General features: G+C 63.6%; 1 protein-coding gene across 4 annotated transcripts; it reads right to left on the bottom strand.

The window, feature by feature from the left end:
- Positions 1-140: 140 nt before the first annotated feature.
- On the bottom strand, positions 141-15,577 carry GIT1 (GIT ArfGAP 1). Of its 4 annotated transcripts, XM_070478792.1 has the most exons (22): positions 15,219-15,281; positions 11,598-11,807; positions 9,233-9,366; positions 8,721-8,833; positions 8,502-8,607; positions 7,770-7,987; positions 7,590-7,684; positions 7,211-7,253; positions 5,334-5,360; positions 5,117-5,165; positions 4,661-4,733; positions 3,994-4,091; positions 3,537-3,648; positions 3,308-3,441; positions 3,069-3,221; positions 2,741-2,971; positions 2,597-2,650; positions 2,325-2,411; positions 2,134-2,207; positions 1,852-2,034; positions 1,667-1,730; positions 141-1,509 (listed from the first exon to the last, which is right to left on the bottom strand). In XM_070478792.1, exons 4-22 carry the CDS (start codon positions 8,831-8,833, stop codon positions 1,297-1,299), a joined length of 2,127 nt encoding a protein of 708 aa, XP_070334893.1. In that variant the 5' UTR covers positions 9,233-9,366; positions 11,598-11,807; positions 15,219-15,281; the 3' UTR covers positions 141-1,296. The 4 variants fall into 4 exon arrangements, with proteins under 4 accessions (XP_070334893.1, XP_070334894.1, XP_070334892.1 ...); XM_070478793.1 differs by lacking the exon at positions 11,598-11,807 and having other exon boundaries at positions 15,219-15,577; XM_070478791.1 differs by lacking the exon at positions 11,598-11,807 and having other exon boundaries at positions 2,325-2,342; positions 15,219-15,362.
- Positions 15,578-15,890: the final 313 nt, after the last annotated feature.

A 15,890-nucleotide genomic window follows, 5' to 3' on the forward strand; every position in this document is an offset into this window, starting at 1 on the left:
CTTCCCCCCCTTCAGTATGGGGGCTGCAGCAGTCACTGTTCTCACTGGCTTCATACTTTTGCCAGGTTGGTCTTTCTCCGTTTCAGGTCTGCACCTCACTGAGCCCTCCTCCCACAGTTCCCAAAGCATCAGAAAGAGCACATGGTCACTTATTTATTTTTGATACAAATGTACATGACACACGTCTTGACAGTCAGCCCACCCACCACCACACAGGTAGAGCCTGGCCCCTGGGACAGAGGTGGGGCAGGGAGAGGAGCGGGTAGCGCTGCCATCTGCCTCCCCAGGCTGCAACCCAGGCTCCAGGGACCCAGACACCGCAGGCGCTGGCCTCTCGGAGGTTACAGGGAGGGGCTCTCAGCTTAGTCGGGGACCCCGGGGAGCCAGCCCCAGGCTCGGGTGCTCAGTTGCCCCAGCCGGCACTTTTCCCCTCCATAAGGGAGGGGAAGAGAGATGGAGCAAAGTGGTTTTCCTTTAGTTCATAGACAGAGGGTATGAGTGGGGGGAGCAATGAGGGGAGGCAGAGGGCAGGACCCAGCTGGTTCCCTCCCCCAGCCCCTGGCCCCAGGATGGGGGGGGAGGTCAACGCCCAACCCTGGTCCCCTCACCCCTCACGAAACCCCAGACGGGCCAGGCCTCTGGAACGGCACTGCCGCCCCACACACTCACACGCAGGCACACTCAGTTACCACAACGTTAAAATTAAGGGGTGGAAGAGAGGAGAGAGAGGAGAAAAAAAAAGATTAGACTTTTCCAGTGTTTGCTGCTGAGGACCCCGGGACACAGGTTGGGGCCTGTGCCCCAGGCGGGGCCGTTTGGCATTGAAGGAGAGAGCAGCGGGGGGCTGGTGGCTACAGGGCGGGGACATCCACAGGTATTATGTACAAGGGGGATGCCCCCCGCGCAGCCCCCAGGAGGGCTGGACTGGCTCATGGGGGTGGGGTGCATCAGGGAGCTGCCCCACTTGGAGTGTCCCCACCTGACCCTTGGCTGAGGGTGCCCCCGAGGGCATGGGGTTGGGAGTGCCGCCTTGCAGGCCCCTGCACGCTAGAGGGGGCGGGGGGCTATGTACACGGAGGGGTGCATGGAATGTGGGGGCAGAAGCTCCTGCCACCTCACCTCCCCATCCTTGGGGGCTCGAGGGGGACGGGCACCAGGGCACCTGGCTGCCGGGGAGAGTGGCAGCGCTAAGGGCACTTGGGCCAGCGGCTCGGTGGGGGTGGGGATGAGTGTCTGGAGTGGCCCGGCTGCCACGGCCGGTGAGGTCCCAGGGTGCGGGTGTGGGGCGGGGCCTGGTCACTGCTTCTTCTCACGGGTGGTGATGGTGACCAGCTGCTTGGCGGCCTTGGCAATGTCATAGGCGCACTGGATCACCTGTTGAGTCAGCAGCTGGAAGTCCACAGGGGCGCCGGGCTCTGGGGGCACTGTCTTCCGACACTCGCTCTGCAGCCGGTAGGCGCTGGCGTTGAGCAGCCGTAGCGAGCTTCGCACGGGCTCCAGGGCAGGCCTCTGTGGAGCAGTCAGGCCTTGGATGTCAAACCAACCATGAGCCAGGATGGGGCCCCGAGGGTCCAGGGGTCCAACCAGGCTGGCGCCGTCAGACTCTCTACACCCGCCCACCCTGAGGCGCCCCCCGCCCCCTCCAGCTCCCCTCTGGCCCCTGTACCTTTGGGAAGAGAGAGGCCATCTCAGTCACAGCCAGATGGATCTTCTCTGAGCAGGGCACGAAGCTGGGCAGGGGGACGGAAGGGTAAGTGAAGGAAGGGTCCCGGGCCTGCGGGGCACTGGTCCCTCCCTCGTCCTCCGCAACCCCCGAGGCCGTGCGAGCCTCCGCCGCCTCCGCCTCCGTACCTGTCGTGCTTGAACTCCTGGGCAGCCCGCAGCAGCTCCTGAATGTTCTTGGTGACCTGCTCCGTCTTCAAGATGACATCCTCCGTGCTGGGAAGCCCGGGGTCAAGGTCGCCATCCAGGCTTTCCAACTCCGGGTGAAAGTCCTCTTCCTTGCCCAGCTCCAGAAACCTCTTCCCTTCCAGGCTGGGGTTAGACAGGGAGGCAGCATTCTGGCCGTGAGGCCCCTTGCAGACACCCTCCAGATGCTTGGGGCCACCACCCCCTCGCCCCACGGTGCCTCACCCCAGCAGCGGGTCCCCACTCTGCGTGTTCTCATAGTCACTGTCTGCGCCGCTGCCGTGGCGGGAGAGCTTGCTCTGGAGGGCACAGGGCCGGGGCAACAGGTCAGGGGTGTGCTCGCGGACCCCCGTCACCTTGCCAGCACACCTCTTGCTCAGCCCGTCCCTCCCTTGGGCCATGGGGATGCTCGTTACCGTGTGGCGGCCTCCTTCCTGGGAGCACGGCAGCAGTGGGGAGGAGGGAGTGAAGGGCACAGCTGAGGCCGACACCCCCTTCCGGATCTGAAACCCAGGCAGGGCTGGAGTCAGTCTCCTCCTCCCCGCACCCCCGCCTAGCGGCCTCCCTGCAGCAAGGCCGGGACCGTGTGTGTCGTCACCCTGTGCCCAGTGTCCTGCAGAGAGCCTGGCAGCCGCTGGGGCCCAGAGCCTATTTGTGGGAATGGACCCGCTTCCCAGGCCCTGCTTACCCGGTAAAAGCCGGCAGGGACGTGCACTGAATAGATGGCGTCGTCCTCCAGCTCCTGGGGGTGGCACAGGGGGGTCACAGGGGGCCCTGAGCTGGTCCCAACCCTGTCCCCACCCCACCCTCCTGGGGCCTGCAGGCGGCTCACGGTGCTGTGGAAAGGCTGGAGCCGGGTGGCGAGCTCGTCCCCAGGCGGGCCCCCAAAGGGCTTCAGGGCGGAGCCTGGTTCATACATGGAAAAGGCCTGGCGGTCCCTGCGGTGGGCGCTCCCGCCAGGTCCCACGGGCGCGTGCTCAGCTCGCTCGCTGGGGAGAGGGGGTGTGGGCACTGGCCCTGGAGGCTGCCGGATCTGCAGGTTCTCGGCCTGCAGCTTGTGGATCTGAGAGTGAGAGGGGCGTCAGAAACCCCGGGCAGCACCGCCGCCTCCGGGAGCATGCCCCTTCCCCGCCCAGCAGGGCCCAGGAGCCCATCCTCACCTCCCTCTGCAGCCTCCGTAGCTCATCGCTCAGGCTGCTGTTGACCTTCATGAGCTGCTGCACCTTGGCCTCAGAGGCGGCCAGGGCCTTCTTCAGCTCCAGGTACTCCTGCAGCGTCACGGCCCCGTCCGACAGGTCCGAGGAGTCCATGCTCTGCAGAGGGAGACGGGCCGGTCAGCCCCCTTGTCGCCGATGGGGCCCCAGGATAGGAGGATGGGGGGTCGGGGCGGCTCTCGGACCCGCGCTCGGTTGTTCCGCGTGGCGCCGGCACTGCGCAGGGGCTCCTGGTCTGTGTCCTCGTCCGAGGCCACGCTGTCGTAGTCGTGCTGGTCGTCCAGGTCGCTCTGGCCCCGCGCGGACAGCTCGAGGTTGTCTGAGGGCACAGGCCTGTCACTCAGCACCCGGGCCTGAAGCCCGTGCGCCGCCCGCAGGGAGCGTGCCCTGGAGTGGCGCCCGCGCCCTTCCCACCTGTGGGGCTGCCCAGGCTCCTGCCCTGCTGTCTCCGCTTGGCCTCGCTGAGGATGTCGATGATCAAGGTGGCGAACTCGCGGGCGTTAAAACGGGCCAGCTTCTGTCGCCCCTGGGAGGGAGGCAGGGCCGGGCTAGTGTGAGGAGGCCCGTGTGGCTGACGAGGCGTTGGGGACAGAGCAGCCAGGCCGTGCAAGGAGCCCAGCCCAGGGTGACAGATGTGGAGGGCCTGGGGGATCTCTCAGAGGCTGGGATAGCGCCCAGGGGCTGCTCACCCAGGGCTAACAGGACAGCTTCCTCCCCATTCCCACATCCCGGAGCCAGGGTGAGGCCTCAGCCAGGAGTGGGGAAGAGCAGCAAACAATGGCCTGCCTGCCGGGAAGGGAAGGGCAGGGCCCCGCAGTGCGGTGACCCAGCAAGGGAAGAGACGGCCCCAGGCCCCGTCCAGCCCGCTCACCTGATTCCGCGTGGCTGAGTACTCGGGGTTCACCGGCAGGAAGGGCACGGCGCTGCGCTCCGTCACCAGGGTGCTGTGGTTCTGGGTCGCCAGCCACACTGTGGGGGAGGGGCACGGACTGTCCACGGAGGCTGGGCCCGCGGAACAGGCCGGGGCGGGAGGGCCAGAGCCCCGCCTTCCGAGCTCCTTCCCAGGCCCGCAGGGCCCCGAACACGGGTGTTCGGAACACAAGTGGTCTCTGGACACGGGATGCAGGGCTGGGTCAGGGCACGGCTGGGCGAGGCCAGCTGGGGACTGACAACAGGAGGAGGCGGCTCCCTCCGGCCTCTGGGCTGGAATCTGCTGTGGCCAGGAAGGAGGGATGGAGGGGGTGGAGCACGGCTGGGGAGAGAGCCAGAGAGGGCGGCCATGGGGCGGAGAGGAGCCCCGGTCCAGGGGGCTGGGGAGAGGAGCAGGCTGGCTGCCTCCTCTCGGCAGCTCTGCCCACCCGCCAGCAACGCTGGCTGCTGGGCTCCCAGCTGGCGGGGCTCACGGGCAGGCCTGCCGAGCAGACCAAGCCGGGTACCTCTTCCTAGTCCTGGTGAAAGAGTCACCCAGGTCCCAGCCCTCCCTGGCTGGCAGGTCCTCTGTCCCCTCTGCCCAAGACTTCCATGCCCTCCTGGCTCACCAGCGTCATTTTCCCTTCGATCCACCTCGTCGTACACATCCATGGCCAGTTCCTCAAAAAGCCGGTTGCTGAGCTGGAAGCAGAGAAGGGGACCCAGGCCCTATCAGCTCAGCCAGCCCCAGTGCCAACCGAGCCAGTGCCCCGGGGTCTTGTAAAATGTGGGCAATGACTGGTGTCCCTTGTGTTGCCCAGCTCTCCCCCCAGTCTCAGCTGGAAACCGGGGCAGGGGTCTGTCTGCCCAGCTCTGAGGTAGGAGAAAGAGGGAGACCAGAGTGGACGGGTTAGTGCCCCTGAGGGTAGAGATGCAGGAAGTCCCCTGGGAGCTGTAGGAGGGCAGAGTCAGGGTCACAGATGAACAGTGGGGAGGTGGAAGATAGGAGACTGGGGAGACTAGAGGGCAGGGAAGTCACTGGAACGGAGGGTCAGGGATGCGGGGCCCTTTCTGAGCAGACTCACCGCCTGCAGCTTCTTCTTGGCAGCTTTGGCCAACTCGGACAGGTCCAGGCTGTGGAGGGAGACGGGCACGAGGAGGAGGGGAGAGGCCAGCCGTGAGAGGCGGCCAGGCCCCTGCCAGTGACCTCCCAAGCATGCAGGGACCCCAGGGAGATGACACCCCAGGTGCCTCTCTGCCCCACCCCGCCTCCAGGGCCTGTCCCCGAGCAGGCACGTATACCTCTGAGACATGCACTTTTGCCGAGATCTAAGTCCAGAGGAGGCAGCAGAGGAAAGAACAGGACAGAGGTGGCAGTTACCCAGGAGCGTCACACTCAGACCCATCTCTGTGCACACGCTAGACCTGAGTGTACCAAACTCGACTTGTCTTCCCCCAGCCCACTCCTCAGTGGCTGGCGTGACCCACTCGCCACTTGATCCGTGATGACTCGCCCTATGTCAGCTCCTAGGAGTGACCTGCAGCCTCCTGCAACCTCAGGCCCTGGCCAAGCCTTCCCCAGGTGCTGCCGTTTCATCCTCCTGCCTGGCCTTTGGCAGCATTTTTCACCCATCTTCCTGCGTCCAGTCCTGCCCCTGCAATCCTCTATTCACCCACAAGCCAGGGCATTTTGGACACATCTGGCTTCACCATTCTGGCCTTAGAAACTTTTTCAATAACAGGGTATGTATGGCACACTTCAACAAAAAGCTCACTTTAAAAACATGCTAAGGAATTCCCTGGCGATCTAGTGGTTAGCATCTAGCACTGTCACTGCCAGGTCCTGGGTTAAGATCCTGGTTGGGGAATCAAAATCCTATAAGCCATGTGGCGTGGCAAAAAACAAAAACCAAAAAACCTTAATGCTTTCTGTGCACTATATTATTTAATCTTCTCAACAGCCCAGAAAGATAACTAAGGCTCAGAGAGGTGGGGGAGCCTGTCTGCAGTCACACAGCGGTCAGTGGCAGAGCAGACTTCACACATCCATGTTAGAGCCTCTCTGCTCCCACGACAGTCCCAACTCACGTTGGGGCGCAGCACCAGCCACTCTCTCCCCCATCTCTCGTCCAGTCCTGCTCCAGGGACTCCCCGCCTCTCCCATGCGCCGGCCACACGGTCTGCCGGCAGCTGCTCGCACAGCATCTCCTGCATCTGTGCCTTTGCCTCTCTGGCCGCACGCCCCACACAGGACTGCAGCCGACTAGGGCCCTGGCCACCCTGTCAGGATGGTGATACCCCTAAGGACCGGGATCGTGCCTGAGTCACCTCTGTGTTCCAGGGCCAACAACAGCTGGCTCCGCAAAGGTGCTCAGTGAGCACCTCATCGAGAACCCGCCTATGTGTGTTTATAACACACACACACACACACACACACACACACAAGCAGGCATACACACCAGGCAGAATCAGACCAGAGAAACGGGGGGAGCCTGGGGGTCTCAGAACAGAAGATCTGGGGCTCGAGGGACCTGAGGGGTCCAGGCCTGACCATGGGCTTCAGGAGCGGGAGGGAGCCTCTCCAGATCCAGGCCAGCAGGCACAGCACCGCCACCACGGGCAGCCACCAGGTGGCGCTAGTGCCCACCCTGTGCGCGTCCCCACAGCCTGGGCTCCTGGGGCCGCTCACTCAAGGGGCGGAAAGCACCTCTCCTGGCCTTGTGCTCCCAGCCCCTGCCCGATTTCTGAGCACACCACAGAAGCCTGGCAGAACCCCAAAGTTAGTCAGACTCCCGGGGTCCACCACGTTTTCATTGAAGAGCAAAAATTTGTCTAAAGATTTGACAGTTGGGTTCAGTGCCCCTGGGAACAGAACCCAGAGTTCCTGGTCTGGGGGTGGGGGGCTGTTTCTTGCACTCAAGCCCTATGTGCTTGACAGCCATGGAGGTCAGGCTGTGCTGGCCACAGGCTGAGTGGACATTTCTTACCTGCCTTGGGGCCCAGCATTAGGGAGTGAAGACCAGACTATGATAGGCTTGTGCTTCCAACCCCTGAAGGGGGGTGGGGGCAGGGGTCCCAGGTCCCTAAAGCCTGAAGAGTTGCGGGGTGGGGGTTCTGGGGTTTGGGCATCCTCATGGCACCCAGCAGCCTCTGGGAAGGGGCATCAGGTGGGCACTCACCTGTCTGCCATCTGTGGGATGATGTAATGCCCATTCTTGTGATCTGAATAAAAATAAAAATGCCAAGTCACTGGTGCTGGGTGGCTTCAGCAGCTAGGAGCCCACCCCACTGCCATGAGTAGGACTTGGCACCCAGAAGGGACAGGGGAAGGGAGGAGGGCAGGCCACCCCCAAGGGCCCTGGGAACTGGTTGCAAGTTATGCCCACCCCCACTCTCTACCCCAACGTGCTGCAGCCCAGAGCCTGCAGCGATTTCACAGGAGCCAGTTGCCTAGCAACACTGTTCCCCAGCCGGCTCGGTCACCATGGCACCTGCTGCTGGGGTGTGTCTGGGTCCCACCTGCCTGGCCCCGCCAGGCCCGCCCCACACTCTGCTCACCCGGCTTGCGTCCACAGAGATAGAAGGCCAGCCGGTCAGTGAGCTCGTACTGGCACTCGACTAGCCGTTCCGCCAGCTCATGGTGCCCCGCCTGCCTGTGGGGAGGTCACACGGCTCAGCCCTTCAGCCGCAGTCCATTGCCCACACCCAGCCAAGCCTCACCCTTTGGCCAGCCCTTACCTGGCATAATCAATGGGTGTACGGCCGTTAACATCTGGGGAGCCAGGGTCAGCCCCATACACCACGAGCAGCTCAGCCTGCAGCGTCTGACCTGCCTTGGCAGCCACATGCAGAGGTGTGGTGCCCTTCTCTGGGTGGAAGAAGTTGGCCTGGGCGCCCAGGGACAGCAGGCGCAGACATGTCTCCAGGTTGCCTGTTCGCACGCTTGAGTGCAGTTGCTGCGAGGAGCAGAGTGTGCAATAAATGGGTGTGCGTGCCCCCCCCCCCCCGCCCCAGCACCTAATCCAGGCCCTCTGGGACTCTGGCCGGCTCCCAGCACCCAGCTGCAGTTAGGTTGTCGGAAAGGACCGAGGGCTTCCCACCAGCAGTTCACGCCCAGTAATCACAGCTGCAGTCAATCACCACTGACCGACCGCGTGCATGCAGTGTGCTCAGTTTAGAACAGATACTGTCTACAAGGTAGATGCTCTTTCTTTCCCGTTTTACAGATGAGACAATGGAGGCTCTGACCAACGTTTTCTGGCTCTCGAGTGGCGGCTGGACGATTTTAGCCTTGCATGTCCACTTGGGAGCAGAGGGGCCTTGATCGCACATGGCCTGAACATGCAATCCTGTCCTTCCACTGTGCCCACTGTTCTCACCTGACCTGGTTGCCTTGGGGACCTAGGACTCAGTGGGGATGGCATCATGGGTGAGGACGGGCCCGGTACCCTGCCGAGGGGCCCCACAAACCTTGCTGAGGTCTTTAGCGGTGACTCCGTCGTCGTCCCGGCAGGGCAGCTTGTGTACAAAAGCCAGCATCTGGTACTTGGCCCTGATGAATTCAGACTTGATGGGGCTGCATGGAGCACGCAGGAGGAAACGGGGAGCAGAGCAGTCAGTCACCCCGCCACCTCCCAGGCTCGTGTCCCGCCGCACGGCCGCAGCCCCCGCCCCTCACTCCTGACTCACTGGACTTTGTCTTGGGGGTTGGCTTTACGCCGGCCGCTCTGCACCTGCGCAGGGTCCAGCAGGGAATGCTCCCAGATGGAGTTGGCCCCGTTGCTGGCGAGCGTGTGCACCATCTGTGGGCAGGAGGTGCCAGAGTGAGCATGCCTACTGAGCACCAGTAGACGCCTCCGAGCCCCAGACTGGATGCGGCACCAACAGGCCTACTGTGTGCCGAGCACTGTCACAGCCCCACCCAGTCTGGCCATCCAAGGATGTGGGTCTGGTTGAGCACTTTGGGGGTCGTGGTGGGCATGCTGAGGCTTTCAGCAGTTAAGCTCCATACTGCACGCCCAGAAGGGGCAGAGTTGGGATGAACACCCAGGTCTGTGTGGCTCCAGTCCTGGTGGTGGCCTTCTCTGTGCCCAGGCGGCAAGGGGCAGGACTGGGCTCTGCCACGGGTGGGAGGCCCAGGGCAGCTGTGTGTGTGGGCGCTCAGCACGCCCTGCGGGAAAGATAGGAAGCAGCCCGGGTACCTGCAGCAGGGTGGGGGGCCAGGCGCTGTGGCGGAGGTGCTTGACGATGGAGATGTGGCGTCCCAGGCTCCGGTGCACGCTGCAGCACTCGTCACACACCAGCACGCCCCTGCTGATGGAGGCCCAGCCGGGGTCTGCAGGGCGAGCGGGCACAAGGGTCAGCCACAGCCAGATGCGGGTGCGCCTCCCGAGCATGGCCCTGGCCCTGCCCGTGCTTAGGTCTCCATGCACAATTTGCACACTCCCAAAGTGTGCACACCCAAAGGCTTGGGGAGCTGGGCCACTGAGGAGGGCGCTGAGCTCTGGTGGAGGGAGGGACTCCCCGAAGGCTTGCTCCAGCGGCCACTGATGGAGCCAAGCCCTGTCCTACACGTCTCTGCCCCCTGGGGAGGTGTGGTCCCCAGGGCCTCCTCAGCGGGCACAGCTTCCTGTGCTGCCAGGACCACAGTCCTTCTCCAGGGAACGAGACTGCTGCCCTGGCCCTGCCCCTGGGAGGCAGCAGTCCCCAAGGACTGCGTGCCACAGCCCCGGAGACACTCCTGTGTTCAGACCAGCGCCACAACTCTCCGCACCCAGGCTTCTTTTGGAGTCACTGGCCCACCTATCTGACCCATCTCACCCTCCAGGGGCGCCCACCTCTGCCCTCACCTGGGCAGGTTAAGAGGCCTTTTCATGACTGAGCCTCCTGCCACCATCATTGATGGGTGAGCTGGAGCCCCGCTTAAGGGGGATGGAGGGGACCAAGGAGCTAACACTGCCCGAGCATCCACCGGGGACCAGCTGGGTGCGCCATCAGTATGGCGCCTCTAACGACTGTCAGGCAAGGCGGGAAATACTACCCCTGCTTCACTGACAAGGAACCCGTGTCTCAGAGATGTCAGGGTGCTTACTCAAGGCCGCCCAGCTCATGAGGGGAATTGCTGGGATGTGAACCTAGCTATCTAGATGTCCACACCAGCTGCTCCTGCAGCCCCCAAGTGGGCGAGAGCCCTGGGAGTCAGTCTCAACTCCTCAAGAAGTGAGCTTTGCAAGCGAGCAGGGGGCCGGCGAAGGCTGCAAGCCCCCGGGGTCCTTCTCAAGGGCAGCGGGGATGCCTCCCACCCCAGCCTCTTGGGAGAGGGGGGAGGAGACAGCTGCATACAGCTCAGGCTGCGGAAAGGTCACGGGGAGAAAGCAGCCATTGTGTGTGGCCGGAGAGTGGGGGCGGGGAGCCGCTCTCCCAGGACACTCTGCTCTGCCCAGCGCCCCCCCATCTCAGGAAGCCCCATCCAGGGGGGTGGGGTCGGGGGCTGGCTCCCTGCCTTGCCCCTAGTGCTCAAATTGTCTACAGTGGTCCCCACTGGGGGAGGGGGCAGGCTAGGGGTAATGAGAGCCTCGCCACGCAGAAGGCAGTTCTCAGGCCCTTCCCCGCAAGGATGTCCACCAGCGTTCCCCAGAGGACTGTGAGGAAACTGAGTCAGGGCAGTCTGAGCTGCGATGGTGTCTCCCCCACGGCACAGAAGCAGGAAGAGAAAGGAGTGGCCCCGCTGTCTGGGTCTGGGTTTTAGGGATCTGCCCCCAAAACAGGACAGAGGGGTGCAGGAGGTGCCCCCACCCACCTTCATCAGAGGCTGACTCTGGGGGCCACCATCTCTGCCAAGAGGGGGAGCCCTAGAGCAAACAGGAGCGTTGGCTTGACCCAACCGGTCTGGCCCTCAGGCGAGGAAAGCTCCCTCCCCCGCTCCAAACGCCACTGGGTCAGGGGTCTGCCTGCCAGCCACCTCCGGCCAGTCCAGGCAGGAAGCTGGAAATGACGCAGCCCAAATTCCTCTTGTTGAAATGGTGGGGTTTCCTGTCAGCAGGGAGCCGCCCAGGCCAGGATCATAAATGGGCCACTCTAAGGCCTCCACCCCAAGCCCACGGCCCACCCGGAGAAGCCAGGGCTGGGCGGGCTGGCCAGCCATCCAGCGCCAGAGCAGATACGGTAACCCCTGAAGGCGGCAGGGACCAGGATCTGGGCAAAGGGGTCCAGCTCTCCACTCTCCCAGCCTGGCAGAGGGGTCCCCCCTCTCTCCTGCAGTGACCTGAACCAGGTGGGCAGGGAACACGGTCCTGGTCTGGGGCACAACGGTGCCAGCTCGGTTCTGGGTAACATAAGTGGGTCACTCTGCTCCCTGCTTCCTCTGTCCAAGGGGCCTGGGCCCCCCCAGCAGGCGCCCCCATCCCCCACTAGGCCAGTTCTGAAGCTGAAAGGCCAGGAAGGGGTTCTGAAACTCAAACGGCTACTGTAACTTGAGATTAAGGGACCCATGCCCCGCTCAAGGATTCCAGGACCAAACTCGGGGCAGAAGGGATGGGGAACGTGAGGGTTAGGGGGTGCGGTCACCTCCTCAACATCTCTTTCCCGCCTCAGTTGTTGGTGGGGGGTCAGGCTGGGGTGCAGGGGTCCCATGTGGGTGGCCGAGTGGCAAGGAGTCCTGGAGTAATGTGAACCAGCAGCAAGCCCATGCAGGCCTCTACTAAGGGGAATTCATGTCACCACCCAAAGCCATCAGTGGTCTCTGGGGCCAGTAGCCATCCTTTCCTATCCAGGCACCTGGACAAGAGAGAGAAGCCCATCATCTTGAAAGCCGGCAATAGTAATCTACTCTACGCAGACAGAGGTCACAATGGCGGTTCCCTCTGTGGGCAGGCAGCAGGCATTGACACAAGAAAGCCCTGTAGAGTGTCGGGTGGGCTCTCATTCTGGATCAGAGTTGCGGCTATAGAGTTATGTATGTATACAGGTAAAGACTCATCAGGCTACAGAGTAAGGCACAGGCACTTTGCTGTACAGAAGTTGTGAGTGTATGCTCACTTGTGTCTGACTCTCTGCGACCCCATGGATTGTAGCCGCCCCCCTGCCCCCGGCTCCTCTGTCCATGGGATGTTCCAGGCAAGAATCCTGGAGTGGGCTGCCATTTCCTTCTCCAGGGGTACATAAGCTACACCTCAGTGAAAGAAAAAAGCTCAGCATTCACCTCAGCCCGTCATTTACATCACGAAGGGACAAATGAGCTTGCAGGTTCCCAGACGCCGTGAGCTGGTGGCCAGCCTTGCTCACTCAAGGTGCCTGTTAAGATGGGCGTTGTGAGGGCTTCACGCTTGTGCTGGGGGCTGCTGCAACAGGGGCCCAGGGCGCAAGAGGCAGGCCCTTAAGAGACAAGCTGGCCGTGCCGCAGGTGGCGTGGATGGGCGAGACAGGGGAGACACACATCCGCCAGGGTTCCCAAGGCAGGCAGGGTCACAGACGGTGCCTGGCGAGGCGGCACTAGCCGCCAGGGCAGGCAGCCGTGCCACGCTCACAACACACACACACTTGTCTCATGCGCCCAGGCCTGGGAGGAGGAGGATGGGGCTCTTTGGGGTCAGGCTCATCTTACCTTTTACCTCAAGACCCTGCAAATTAACCAGCCACAAAGAGACCACGACCCCACTCCCAGGGCTGGGTCTGCAGGGCTCTAAATATGGTGAGAAGCCTACGCCTTCAGGTAGGAAGCACGCACCAAGGAGGGGCTCTGGGCCTGGGCTTCAAGCTGCTAGTTCCCCTCTAGCCTCTTACCTGGGCTGCTCCAGGTCCCAGACTGAAAACTGCCTCAAGGAGAAGTCAGGGTCCTGAGAAGCCTCCAATCCCTTGGGGGAATGCCTGCTCTGTGCTAGAAACCTTGCTGGGTGCTGGGGTGAGCAAGACTTTATCAGCACCCTGCATGCCTCACATCCCCACCTCACCACCTGCCTCCTCCTGACCTGCATTCTGGATCAGGGCCGGGATGGGGGGTGGGGAGGTTCCCAGGAGCACACAGGACTCTGTGGGATGAGGACTGGGGATAGGAGCCAGGCACCCCAACACATGAGAGATACACCACTCCTGCCCATGCCCACTGGGCGTCCAGAGGCTTCCAGTCAAGTAGGCAAAGGCAACAGAAAGGACAACTGCCTTGCTAATGCTGCCCTGCGTCCCCCGGCCCAGATTTCAGAACCACAGATGGAGATGGGACGGTCCTCAAAAACCATCTCTACTCCAACTTCTTGGCCTCAGAGTCGAGGAAACTGAGACTCAGCATGAGAAAAGTCTTGCCATGAGTCAGAGTCAGCTGGAAACAAAGGCAACACAAAAATCCAGCTTTCTATGATAAAGTGTCTGTTAGACAACCCAGTCCCAGCCACACCTGCCCTCCCCCCCAACTTCCTCGGGGCAGAGGGGCAGCCTGGCAGAGGGTCAGAACAGCCTCGGACAAATACACAGAAGGCAAGCTCTCCTCTTAGCTCTTCATTCCCCAGACCTGCCTGCAGTTGCGGGGAAGGAAATAGTAGTTTCTAACTAACCAGAGGTAAGGACACCTTGTTCTCCCCCACCCCCCCGCCGCACACCTAGGACACACAGCTTCCTCAGGGCCTTCTAGACCATGACATGCCCTGAGAGGAGGCCTCAGGGTCACAACCACCCAGACCACCATGCATCTGCCAGGCTCCCACGGTTCCCAAACACTCAAGCTTGGCGCCATTGAAACCACCAGAGCATCTGTGGGTCTCAACCTTCTGGGGTCCTGTTGTTATTTACTCTCTCGGTCTCTTCTGCAACCCCATGGACTGGAGCCCGCCAGGTTCCTCCCTCCATGGGATTTCCTAGGCAAGAATAATGGAGTGGGTTGCCATTTCCTTCTCCAGGGGATCTTCCCGACCCTGGGATTGAACTTAGGTCTCTGGCATTGGCAGGTGGATTCTTTACCACTGAGCCACCAGGGAAGCCCTGGGCCTGTCCAAAGGGTGGCAGGAAGTTATGGGCCACAAGACGGCACCCCACACTCTCCACCTAATAGTGCCCAGAATCCTCCTGGAGTTCATGGACACCCCCCCCCTGCCCCCCGCCGAGCCTGCCCGGAAATCTCCCAGGGAGATAGCTCCTTTTCTAAAGAGAGGATGGTCAAGGGCCAGGGCCTTCATTTCCCCAAGCCAGCTGCGGAGCCCCATCACTGGCAGTGTCCCCTCACATCAGAAGGGAGCAGCCTTTCCGGGTCATTTCTCCTCACCTCCTTGGCAGGTCAGGGGGGTTTCACATCATCCTGGACCTGACTCGGTGGGAAGAAGGGAAACGGCACGGAAAATACAGCTGGGAGGCAGGCCACAAAGCCAGGTGGGTCCCAGGAATGTAGGCACCTCTCTGCATGCTCCCTACCCCTTTCTGGGCAGACTGGGCTAGGGGACAGGGAGAGACGTCTGTGCCCAGGCTGGGGTAAGGCCAAGCCCACCTTCCAAGCAGGCTCTACAGGAGCACAGGAAAAGCTGAGGCTCGTTGTCCCGTTACCAGGCCTGGGGACGCCTCAGGGGACGATGCCCAAGCTTGTTGTGGCCCTGAACACCAGGCCCTGCTAGGAGCCTTGGGAGTCAGGGGCAGGGAGTCCTAGGAGTAGCCACCCCGCCGTCTGCTCCCGAGAAAACAGAATACAGACCGCCCCCCCGCCCCCCCACCCCGGCCCATCTGCCCGGCTTTCTGCCCCTTGCCCTCCGTCCCCCCAGCGGGCGCGCAGACCATGCGAGCAGCAGGTGCAAGACGCGGGGGTGGCCCTGAGATGACACAAAACCACACTCGCCCCCACCTCCGAAACCCGTCCGGCCTCCGCCACAGTCCTCCCGGCCACCCCAGGCTGGCGCTTCCGTTTGGATCCAGAGATGGAAGGCGGGGGGAGCGGGGGAGGGTGGGGGGCGCCAGCTGAGGGGCGGGAGGCGGCGCCGGGAATGTCCTTCCTCGCTGGTCCACGGACGCGAGCAAACCGCGGCCCCCCGAGCGGCCCTCCCGCCAAGGACGCGGCTCCGCAGCGGCCCGGGCGGGGGCCGAAACCGGAGGCCGGAGGCCGCAGCCCCCAGCCCCGCCCCGCCCTCCGGCCCCGCACGGCGCGCCCGCCAGGCCCCGGCGCCCGCCCGGCGGCGCCTCGGTGCGCGGTCCCGCCCCCGGCCCGGCCCCGCTTACCCGGGGCGCTGCAGTCCGCACACACCTCCGCTCGCGGCCCCTTCCGGGACATCCTCAGCGGCGACGCGGCCGCAGCCCTCTGGGCCAGCGTGGGGGGCGCGGGCGGCGGGCCCGGGCGGCGGCGGCCCTTGCTGCCCGGCCCGGCTCCGGCAAGGCCCCGGCTAGGCTCCGCGCGCCCGGCCAACCGTCCGCCCCCGGGGCTGGCCCGGAACCCGCCGTGCCCGCCCGCCCGCTCGCCCTCGGGCGCCCTCCGCCCCGCACCGCCCCGCGCCGCCCCGCCGCCGCTCGCTCTCTCCGCCCCCTGCGCGGCTCCGGGCCGCTCCTGCAGGAAGCGGCGCAGGCCCGGCCCACCGGGGGAGGGGCGGCCCGCACACCCGCCCCGCCGCCAGGCCCTGCCCGCCGCGCCTCCCGGAGAAAGGAAGCCGGGAGCGCGAGCGGGAGGGGGCGGGGGCACTTAAAGGGGCCGCCGCCTCCAGGCCAGAGCGCGCAGCGCCGCCTGCGGCCCGGGTCTCGGTGCGCCCATGCCACCGAGACGCTGCGAGTTCGCCTCACAGTCTCGTCCCGTTCATATTCGAGGCGCGGGGTGCCCTGAGGAGCTCGGGCCCAGGGACAGTGATCCCTGGAGATCAGAGAAGAGTGAGGAGCGGGAGGCCCCGGCCCCCACTTATCCAG

The sequence above is a fragment of the Odocoileus virginianus genome, chromosome 17 (assembly GCF_023699985.2).
Source record: "Odocoileus virginianus isolate 20LAN1187 ecotype Illinois chromosome 17, Ovbor_1.2, whole genome shotgun sequence".
In the NCBI taxonomy this organism is placed as follows: domain Eukaryota; kingdom Metazoa; phylum Chordata; class Mammalia; order Artiodactyla; family Cervidae; genus Odocoileus; species Odocoileus virginianus.